Source organism: Mastomys coucha, unplaced genomic scaffold (assembly GCF_008632895.1).
Source record: "Mastomys coucha isolate ucsf_1 unplaced genomic scaffold, UCSF_Mcou_1 pScaffold6, whole genome shotgun sequence".
Taxonomy (NCBI): Eukaryota; Metazoa; Chordata; class Mammalia; order Rodentia; family Muridae; genus Mastomys; species Mastomys coucha.
Window position 1 is genome coordinate 21,185,527 of NW_022196912.1, and position 11,765 is coordinate 21,197,291.

The 11,765-nt window shown below is 44.8% G+C and overlaps 1 protein-coding gene across 1 annotated transcript in view; it reads left to right on the forward strand.

Annotated features, from left to right (window-relative positions):
• Capn13 (calpain 13) overlaps positions 1–11,765 on the forward strand; it is a 73,130-nt gene that overhangs the window by 19,854 nt on the left and 41,511 nt on the right. Inside the window, exons 4-5 of the mRNA XM_031356241.1 lie at positions 4,121–4,257; positions 11,360–11,534. Of these exons, the coding sequence (XP_031212101.1) occupies positions 4,121–4,257; positions 11,360–11,534 (312 nt within the window). The remainder of the gene's footprint in view (positions 1–4,120; positions 4,258–11,359; positions 11,535–11,765) is intronic.

Genomic DNA, 11,765 nt, shown 5'->3' on the forward strand with positions numbered 1-11,765 from the left:
TACATAATTTCTCCCTTTCCTTTCCTCCTTCCACTCTCCCATATATCCCTCCTTACTCTCTGTCAAACTCATGGCCACTTTTTTCAGTGTGTGTGTGTGTGTGTGTGTGTGTGTGTGTTACTTGCTTGTATGAAAACTAGCTTTCAGAGTACCAGAAAGCACCAAGCAAACTTCTAAAAGATGGGGACAACCAACAGTCCTACCCAACTCTGATGCCTGTGAGCCATGACAGTCACCAGCATGGCACAGTAACCCTAAGGGTGCAGAAGTGGCATACGTAACTTGGAGATAACCAACAACTCTCTAATTGGACTTAAACCTTTTCAACAAGAGGGAAACCATACTTGGTATTGGAAACCTAGTCAGTGCTAGGGAAGTCATTTGTCTTGGAGAAGAATATGCAACCACGACTTTACTAAATCAGCACACTCTTAACAACAATCTAAACATTTGTTCTCGTACCCACAGATAACTGGAGTTACTTATTATTTTTATTATTAATATTTATGCTTTATGAGAAAGACTGTCTCTCAATACAATTAAAGCTACTCCTGGGATTCTCTAGAAGTTTATTTAATATCTTGTTATGTGTGGACCAGTAAGATGTTTCAGCAGGTAAGAGTCAAGCAAGCCTGATGATCTGTGTCAAGACCCAGGACCCACAGGGTAGAAGGAGAAAATTTACTGCAGCAGAGTCCACTGACCTCCACACATATGCGGGAACACAGAAAGCCTCTTAGGCCTTTCTTTATGCTGTATCCATCTCACTTTCACTGATACAGGTGTATTTTGTAAGAAACATTCAATGCTTATTGCTTGGAAAACTCTTCTGCCCTCATTTGTTGTTGTTGTTGTTGTTGTTGTTTTTCACTTTGAGATTTTGTTTACTTAACTTCACCAAAGAGAAGTAGTCCCTTGCATCACCTTCTCAAGTTACATGAGAACATATCTGGTCTCAGTGAAGAGCATCTTATTTTGATCTGGATTGTTCAGTCATTTTTGATCTGGATTGTTCTGTCACATTGCTCTTCCTCAAAATCCCCATTGTCCCATTGACTTATAATTGCCATTCTTGTAGAAAAGTCCAATGTCGGTCAACTTTGCATGTAACGTGCTGTCAAATCTTAAGTCTCTAGTGGACTGTCTCTCCCTGGAGTTCAGGAATTTCTCTAGGAAACATTCCAATGTGTATAATTCTAAAATTATTCTTGAGGGCTGGGGAGATGACTCAGCAGTTGAAAACACATACTGTTCTTACAGAGGATTGAGTTCAGTTCCTAGCATCTACTTTGAATGGCTTCAATCATGCATAACTCCAGCTCCTGGATAATTGATGTCATCTTCTGACCTCTATGAGCTCACACACACACACATATGCATATAATTAAATTTTAAACTCTAAACTAAAAGAAATATTCTTAGGCTACAGAGATGGCTCAATCATAGCAGTATGCACACACATAGGCATACATAGACACACATACATGCACACATGCACAAATGCATACATGTATAATACACACAGAGTCTCCTATGTGAATGGGACATTCAGCCTAGAGCCCAGCCTTCTACTTTTGCTATCTTTCACTCCATCGTTGCTGTAACTCCTTTTTATTCTGTTCTCCACTTCCCAAAATCCAACTAGACAATACTAGGTCTTCTGACAGGCTCTCTAGTGATGCTGCACTGATTGTGACCCAAAAACCATACTAAGGGCATGTAGGACATCCAGAACTGAACTGAACATAAGCTTACCATAAGATTGCCAGCATTGCTGGGCCATACCTTGAGTGGTTAGAATAACCAGGGAGTCAGCATGACACACTCTGCCCTTCTATGTAACAAAGAAAGTCAGAAAATTACCTCAGGACCTTTGGTGTGTACAATGACTCTGCCTATATACTTATCCTAAGACTGATGGCCTGTGTTTAATCCTCAGACCCACAGGGAGAAAGGAAAAAGCTGTCTCCAACAAGATGTCCTCTGACCTCCACATACACGCAGTGCTACACACACACACACACACACACACACACACACACACACACACACACACAAATGTAGTTTAAAAACTCCCAAGTATCAGCTACAGTGCTGACCCCTTCAGGTCTTTTCCTATCACTGTGAACTTGGACTCCACTTCTAGAGAACACACAGTGCCCATGCACCTAGGATGCTTTGCCCAGAAAAAATTCTTATTTCCCTGTTAGGCACATGCCATTGGAAATGGCACCTGCATGCTTTTTGAAGCACTATCCATATGTCTGTTTTCTTTACTCAGGAAATACAGGCCATGGCTACATTCCTGACCACCAGTCAGCTTACATTTTTGTCTGCATTGAATATTATCCATGTATATATATTAATACTTACTTTAAATATATATATATATATATATATATATATATATATATATATACACACACACACACACACACACACATAAAAACGCATGTTTGATCAGTCCTACTAGTGAGAGAAGAATTAGATGATCAGATTCTAAGACAAAACTGGCCAAGACTGCCCCCCTTGTCCCAGGACACCCTTGTTTGTTTGTCATAACACCATTCTGGGTGCTAAACAAAACAACCATAAAAGTTCCTAAGTCATAGTCCCTCAGAACCACACTGTCCCTCTCAGTCTCATCTGATCTCAGTCTTAGCCTTCTAGATAAATCTTTCCTCTTACCATTATTTGATAGATGGGAACTGACCTAAGGTAAAGTAAGTGTGTTGCCTACTAACCCTGTTATGAAATAATAAGAGGCAAAACCAAACTCCTGGCACCATTCTACCAACTGGACATTATCCACTCTATCTATACACAAGTAGCCGAAAGTTGAATGAATGGCCTTCTTGTCTACCCTTGGGGAACTGCAATTAACTTTTCTTGATGGCACTCAATAGCATCCCTATTTCCAGAACTTTACTGCCAACACAGCTTACTGGTTGCTTCAGGAGGAACATTTATCCAGTGTGCCAGAGCCAGCTGTACTGCTCTGGCTTGTTAATGACCATGAAAACATCTTTTCCTTGTTTCCACTGACATCTCAGCCTCCATCCCAATTCTGATATCGTGCCCTCTGGTGTGTGTAACAATCCTGAGACATCCAGCTTTGGAAAGGGTAGTGTGGGTGAGTGATCACATCCATCATATCCACCCCACTTTAGCAAGCTCACCTGGGAGAGACATACCTTCATTCAATTCAGCCATAAACTGCAAGTCCTGATGTTTCATCCAACCCAATGAAAACCAACAAAGATTCTTAAAAGGCTGGCTTTGTAATGAATGTTCCTCATTTGCTGATGTCCCTGGGTGAACCATTTAGAGTTGAATACTAAAGATGAAGGCAGTCTGCTTTGGAGAGGAACATCTGGCTCATTTATGCTCTTAGCTCTAAGAGCACTAGGCACTTTCACTTCTCTCTTATAATAGCAAGGCCAGTGTAACATGAGGACAGGAGGGCCAGAGTTAGACTGTCATTGTTCAGTCCTCCTGAGCCAGCCACATAGTTCTGCCTCCAGGCCTTCACCCATTCTGTCTTCATTATTTGAGGTGTGTTTGCAATATGCCTGTCATGCTTCCTTCCTGGATCCCTGAGCTCTGGGTCAGCTGTCCCGCCTTGTCACAGCCCTGTATCTGCCACTCCTCTTGTTATTTAACAGATGCTCCCCTACTGCCCTGTGTGTTCAAGAAAAGTCTGGAGTCTCCTGTGTCTGAAGCTCACAAAGGACATGTTAAAATAAAGCTACAGTTAATTTGCAAGCAAAGTACACCCCACACATCCTTCCTCCCTGTCTGGATTTCCCTGAACTAGTTGCCCTTTTTTATTCTTGATTTGTACCACATTTTTCTTTCTTTTTGCCATTGGAGATGACATGCATATGCTCTTTGGGCTGGGATTTTGCTCTGGGTGGAGTTTGTTGCTGGGAGATGAAAAGTTGTCTTAGAACGTTTTGGCTTAGGTCAGAAAAGTGGAGATACGCCCTCCTGCTCTGGTTATATGAAGGCATATTCCTGAGCTCCTGTGTCTGAGGGGGGAAGGTATCCCAGTGGAAGAGCATGCTGAGTGAGGCACAGGAGCTCAGGAACCTCACACATATACTTGTCTTTCTTCCAGTTCTGGCAGTGTGGCCAGTGGGTGGAGGTAGTGATCGATGACCGCTTGCCTGTCATGGACGACAGCTTCCTCTTTGTGCATCCTCGAAGAGGCAACCAGGAATTTTGGCCCTGCCTGATGGAGAAAGCCTATGCCAAGTAAGTGTGTGCAAGCCTCTCTGCCTGGTTTCAATGCTGGTTCTCCTGCCCTGTGTCTTGCCCTCACAGATGCTTCTTGCCAGCTGGCCCTGCAGCTTGTAGAACTCTTCTGAATGCAATCAACGTCCTGGGTATGGTGGCCCACACCCTTGATCCCAGAATTAGGAAGCTGAGTCAGGCAGATCTTTGAAGCCATCTTGGTCTACATAGTGATACCCAGGCCAGCCACAACTACATAGTGAAATCTTGTATCAAAACAAATAAACACTGTCCATTTGAGCATCAGAACTTTTGTTACAAAGCGAAACAATTTTGTAAGTGATTACCAAATGCAAGGTTTGGTCCTGAGGCTGTGAGGAGGGGCCCACAGACACAGAGTAAGGCGTGGGATCAGCAGCTCCAAACTCACATAACATAGGCAGATATAAGAGTCCAGATGAAATATGGCATCTGAAGGAGGGTGGTTCCATGATCCTCCCATGGGGTATTAGAAACCACGGTGCTCAAAGAACAGTATTTACATATAAGTTATACACATCCTATATGCCCTAAGTCATCTACATATATATTATATACAATATCTAAGATGATGTAAATCCTATGCAAATAGCTGTAATGTTTATTGTTTAGAAAATAATGACAAGGGATGTTTGTTTCATGCTCCATACAGACGAATTGGTTTCCAACATTTTCTTTTTTTTTCTTTCCTTTTTTTTTCTCAAAGTGATTTTATTGCTTGTATACACAACAGCAATTATGCCATTTTCAATCCATGGTTGGTTTAATAGTGGGTACAAATGTTTCAGAGTCAAAGGACTGACTATAATCCTGCTCATAGTCTGGGGGACAGATGGGGAAGTGATCCTGACTCTCTTGGCCAACGAGAGACAAGCTGAAGTTGCTAGAAGAGTGACTGACATTTGAATGGGAATGGAAGGATGGGTAGGACTCCACAGGGAGGGAGGAGTTATGAGTAGGGCCAGAGAGGAGACAGATAATAACTTAGGAGAAACACTTCAAACTGTGGTCCAGGAACTGAGGGTCATGTGTGGCTGCTATAAGATTTGGTTGGGGGATGGTAGATGAACAGGACTTGTTCCTTCTCTTATAGTCCATACAGGATGTTCAGAGACAAGCTCAGAATTTGTGTGCACCCCAGATCACAGGTTTTCCTTGGGCTTCAAGGGTTGCTTATTCAGCAGATGCCAACTGAACATTTTGCCATATGCCAGGCCCTGTGTTTGGCACTGCCTCAGACACTTGAGCAGTCTGGCTCAAGTGAATATGTATAATGGTATGCATATGCACATCTATACAGAACAAGGCACTGTCCTAAAGACTCTTACTATGACCAAGAGAGATTCAGCCTTTCTATAACCAAAAGAAAATGCAAATTTTAAGATAATACAGAATCCTTCTATGCTTTTAGACTGAAAAAGCAAGGCCGATTGACTGCCAGTGTGTGGGGATCTAAGAAACAGCCTTGAAGGATATACCCTGAGGAAAGGTTGCAAAGACCACTTGGCTACTCTTAGGTGACTCACAGGCATATGTCACACCCAGTGAGAGCACTCCCAGAGGGGCTTTAGGAGGGCAGGCCTGGGAAGTTCCCAATGCCACTGCACTTATGGTGTGAAGTACCCAAGCCAGGAGACACAGGTACCATGGGGTGGGTATGCTACAGGACAGCCTCACAGTAGTCGGAAGCCACAGGTGCAATCTATGCCCAGGCTGATCCTCAGAGGGTGAGCTCTGAACAAAAGGAGCAAGAGACACTGAGCAGTAAACACAACACCATTTTGTGGACATGAAAATTGTATCCACTGCAGTATGCAGCTTATAAGAACACAGAAGCAAACATTGCAGATTTAACATCCTGAAATGGTTGTGGGTAGAGGGGAAAGAAAGAGAGGAGTGGGGACAGAGACAGAGACAGAAAAAATGAATAAAGGGAAGAAGGAAGGAAGGAAGGAAGGAAGGAAGGAAGGAAGGAAGGAAGGAAGGAAGAAGACCAGCAGTCTGCCTGACTCCCAGTGTCATCTTTGCCCTTCCACTACCTTCACCTTCCTCAAAATACTGTACCTCCTGCACCTCATGGAAGAGCTTGGCCTCATGGCCTCTCTGCCTGTCTCTGTCTCTGTGTCTCTCTGTGTCTGTATCTCTGTCTCTCTCTGTCTCTCTGTCTGTCTCTGTCTCTGTCTCTCTGTCTCTGCCTCTCTCTCTCTCTCTCTCTCTCTCTCTCTCTCTCTCTCTCTCTCTCTCTCTCTCTCTCTCTCTCTCTCTCTCTCTCTCTCTCTCACTGGCTTCAGAATTGTCCTTTGAACCTATCTCCTGTTCCTTTTAGGATTTCAGTTGCATAGACAATATGACCAAGTTCACATTGGGTCCCTGTTGGCTTTCTCAACCATGTCCATGGCTCAGTGGCCACAGAGCCTTGTGAGCAGGAGCAATGAACAAGACTGCTTCCCCAGAAGGATGGCATGGACATAGATATAGAAAGCAACACTTCACAGAGGGACAGAGGGGAGTGCGTGAGCAGACACATAGAGAACAACACTTCAGAGAGGGGCAAGGAACCATAGCATCATAGCTCACAGGTGAAAGACACAAGGCAGCCCACATATTTGAGAAAGGGAACAGGAGAAACAGTCATAGGGTTGGAAGGATCCTCATTCACCCATGAAGGAGTTGAGCCTCCAAGCCATCATGAGACCATAGATGCAAGCAGCTGAATCCCTTGATCCCCTGGTCACGTGCCTTGAACTCCACGCAGTGGGGCTGCAGCCTGGCTGGATTCCCAATCTAGATGAAGAAGTTCCTCCAGACCTCTTCATGTACATTCTTTCTTTCTTTTTTAAAAGGCAATTTGTGAAGAACTAAAGTTGTTTCTCCCTTCTATTGTTGAAGAGCTGTGAGTTCCCATTGGAGAAAGAAGTCCAGAGAACAGCCAGGGCTGTTGAACCAGAGCAGTCATTCTGGGAGGTTAACTCACTTCTGAGCTGCTTACACAAATATTGCCATTATCTTTCCAGGATAGATCCCACCCTTACTACTTCCAAGCTTCGTTTCCCTGTCTTTTATAAAAAGAGGTAGCCTGGTGTTCCCCTGGGAGATTAGAAGGCTTGAGGTGAAGTGATGACTTTGACCCCATTTTGTTAAATGGCCGACCTAAAGCAATTACTCAGCTTGAAAAGAAATGGGAGACTAAGACCAAATCCCAAATTTTACTGCCTAAAGAAATCTAGCTGGGGATAAAGTGTTTCAAACTATTAAAGCTTCTAAAAGCTTTGCCCCCACACCTACCCACCCAAGGAGAGAACACAAAGTGAAGGCCAGCATTACAGAGCCAGAGCTAGTAGAGGCCTCTGAACATCGAGTCCTCCCTCCTGGAAAGAAATGAGAAAACTAAGTCTCAGTGAGGGCACACACATTGCTTGACCAAGTTCCCCCAGTGGTCAAGACCAAGCTGGGACCAATACCTGCCTCTGCAGTTACTTTCTTCCTGCCAGTTCTTGATGTTGTCAGTGCCACAGAACGAGATCAGCCTTCTGATCTGGTGCCTGACAGAGGGACCCCCACACAAATGTGGAGAGCACAACTGTCTCTGGGAGAGGCCACTGTCCCTCCGAGGCCATGGAAACAGCCCGGTGAGCATGTAGACTCCCAGCTCCTATTTATTACTGTGCTGGGGAGTCTGGAAGTAAATTAATCAGATTGACCAAGTGTCAGGCAGAGCAATCTATGTTTGGAGATTGAAGAGATGGGGACAAGATCTGGCAGGCTACTTATCAGCCAATGCAGTGTCTCCATGGGTAAAAACTTCAGCAACTCAGTTTCCCGTGGGGCTGAGGCTTAGACACCTGGATTCTTCTACCACAGCATGGAGATAGTCATTTTCCCAAGCTGAAATGAGGATGGAACAAGGCTCACTCAGAAGTCCTGGGTTCAGGGGACAAAGCATAATGACAGCTATGGTGAGCACCTCTCACCATTTCTCTCTCTGTTTCTGTCTTTCTCTGTCTCTCAGTCTGTCTGTGTGTGTGTCTGTCTTTGTCTTTCTCTTTCAATCTGTCTGTCTGTGTGTTTCTGTCTTTGTCTTTCTCTTTCAGTCTGTCTGTGGGTGTGTGTCTGTCTTTCTTTCTCTTTCAGTCTGTCTGTGGGTGTGTGTCTGCCTTTGTCTCTCCTTCAGTCTGTCTGTGTGTGTGTCTATCTTCTTTGTCTCCCTTTGTCTCTATCTCTCTGTTTCCTTCTGTCTCTCTGTCTCTCTATTTGTCTATTTCTCTGTCTTTCTCTGTCTTTGTCTCTGTCTGTCTCTCTCTCTGTGTGTCGGTTTTTGTACATGTGTATCTGTCTTTCTTTGTCTTCTTTTGTCTCTATCTCTCTCTGCCTCCTCTGTTCCTCTGTGTCTCCCTGTCTCTCTTCATTTGTCTGTTTCTTTCTCTGTTTCTGTCTTTCTCTGTCTTTGCTCATCTGTCTCTCTGTCTTTCTGTTTCTCTCCTTCTGTCTTTGTCTTTCTCTGTCTCTCCCTATCTCTTTCTCTGTCTCTCTTTTTCTCTAACTCCATCTGTCACTCTGTGTATCTTTCTCTGTCTCTCTCTACATCTGTCTTGTGTCTCTGACTCTGACACACACACACTCTCTCTCTCTCTCCCCTATTCCCTGTCATCAAAGGGAAGTAAAAATAGTTGCCATGCTCCCAAAGTATCAGTAGGACCAATAAGCTTGCATTTGAGAAAAAGAGACCTAGCTTCTTGTCAAAATATCCTACTGCTACTAAGACAGGCTTTGTAGGCATGGAGGCCAGACACTGAGTGAAGGTTTTGAAAGACCTGAGGAGGAGTGCTGACTGTAGCAGAGTAGATCCAGAGCCCTTCCCTTGTATGTGGTATCTCTGTGGTAACAGCAGAATAATGTGGGTAACAGACCTCAGATGAAGCCCAGAGCCAACAAGGTAGAATACATCAGTGAAGAGGGGTCAAAACCCCCAGGTGCTTTTGTGGAGCAACCACCTCATGGGTTCTGCTGAGAGCTAGAAGGGACTTCAGGTAGGATGGACCCATGCAGTAAAGTGCTAACAGATTCTGCAGTGGTCCTTGTGACCCTTGCTGTCCTCAGAAAAGACATGTGACATTAAAAGCCAAGTCTTCAGACCTAAGTGGGCATAACCCTGATCAAAGGGACCCTATGCCATTGGCTAAGCAAACACTGTAGAGATAAAGATTTTTAAGCCAATCAGATCCTGAGATCACAGAGAGGTAAGGAAGGGGTAAGATCAGAACTCATTTTAAACATCGTGGTTAAATGTCACATGAGTGTCCCTGTAGATTTACCCTTTTGGTCTATAGATCCTTATGTTTCCTTAATAAGTTTTTCTAAGCCACCCTTGGCATGTTTGCCTGGGGCACAGTGGCCACATGACCTATATTTGCTGACATGATTTTTCTGGCACTCTGTGTAGTACCAGGAAGAGAGTGGCCAGTGGTTGAGGTGAAAAGAGGGTGAGAAAAGAGCATCTGAGGGTCCCAGTGTGAGCCAGTCCATGCTACCATATCTATTGGAAAGTTCAAGAACAGAATGGGAAGGGTTATCTCCAAGGCCAAATACCTTCTTATAGATAGAAGCAAGAATGGACCCAGGCTCAGACTCTCATTGATTTCATAGTAGAAGAAAAAAGTCATGGGTATGACCCATGACAGGGTCTGCATCTGCTTGCCAGTGGGAGACAGTTGCACAGGGTTCTGGTAGAGACAGAGGAGAGAGAAGCTCCTAAATTCAGAAGACTTCCCACAAGCCACATCTTCTATCCTCCATGTCTTGCCATGGCTGTAGTTTAGGGACCTAAAATTCACCACACTGAGAGTCTGACACTCTGATCCCAACTTTAGTGATTCTTCCAGTGCCTTTTCCCCCAGCCCTATTGTGCAGCCTTCTAGATCCATCCATCTACGGGCTCTAGAAGCCTCTCCAACTTGGTTTTTCCTCCTACAAATACCTTGACATTCTCTTTACCTGCATGAACCTCAATTCAGAGTCAAGGACACCTAGGCTGGGATCAATTTGTCTTCTGTCTCCCATTATTATTTATCTGTTCTTGTAGCAAATAGATACCCGAGAAGATCACTGACATGCGATCATGTGATTGTGTGATCATTGACAGTCCCTTCTAAAGAGATTATGTCCTGATACCAAGCACTGATGTAGACGACAGGACAGACGTGGAACAGGGAGAAGGAGACACACAGACCGTTGTACCTCCTGATGCTGACCATGGCCGGAGGTCCTTCTCTATGCTGCCCATATTTGCTTATGCTGCTTAACTCAGTGAGGAATATGTAAATGTCCTGCTCCTCAAGTAAGCAAAGGGAGCCTAAGATAAAACTGTTTCCTCCCAGGTATGGAGAGCTTGTGAGGGGGAGACAAGGATAGAACCTAGATAGTGTGTGGTGGAGTTATGAATCAGGCTCAGTTACTGCCAAGTCCCGCCATCACACAGCTAGGGGATGATGATCAGGGTTCAAATGGTGAGGTTTGAAGTAAAAGCAGGAAGAAAGCAAGGCTGAGACAATGAGCCTAGGTACTCCTGAGGTGCAGGCACGGAGGCAGAAGGCCAAAGGCTGTGGGGGTGGGAGAGGTATCTAGAGTAGAGATCTAAGGGTATGCATACCCAGACTTATCTCTTCCTATACCGACTTCACTATAGCACTTCTCCTTCCTAATTTCCAAGAAGGGGAAGGATGTCATAAGCAAGAGCTCTGTATCAGTTTCCCCAAAGTGAGAACAAAGGCTACTCATTGCCAGGTTGAAGTTGGGTTTATTAATTGTGAGTTCTTTGATGATGGGAAATAAGGTCTTTTTTCAGCTTTGAGCATATACCTAAGGTGGTCTTGCGCATGTTGCTACTTGCTGGGTTTTCAGACCAAGGAGGGAGCAACAAAACAGATTCTCATCAAAATAGCATTTGGTGTTTTCTCAGGGCTGGCTGGCCCTGGTCTTCTCTCCTCCTGAGAGGCCCATGGAGAAGTCCCTCAAATAGGGAGCATGCACAGGGTTGATGTACAAACTTTTGCTCCAGGGATAACCTGACCTCCCTATTCCCCAACAGGCTGCTTGGCTCCTATTCCCAATTACACTATGGCTACCTTCCTGATGCCCTGGTGGACCTCACAGGGGGAGTGGTCACCACCATCAACCTCCACTCCTCTCCATCTGACCTACTGATGGCAGTGAAGACCGCAGTCCAGGCAGGCTCAATGGTGACCTGTGCCACCCCAAAGGGGGTGAGTAGATTGGGGCTTCCTTGGTACCCAACAAGTTTTTCTTCACCTAGAAGTGTCCATCTGTCTCTTCTCTCTGAGGCAGGCATTCCAAACTCATATCATAGACAAGGAAATGAGAACTAAGCAAAGTTTCAGAGTCATACAGTTGAGGGTGCTCTGCATAATCTGAATGCAGCTGACCACCAAATCCTCGCATGTTGCTCCCTCCTGACCAGGAGCAGCATGTGACCC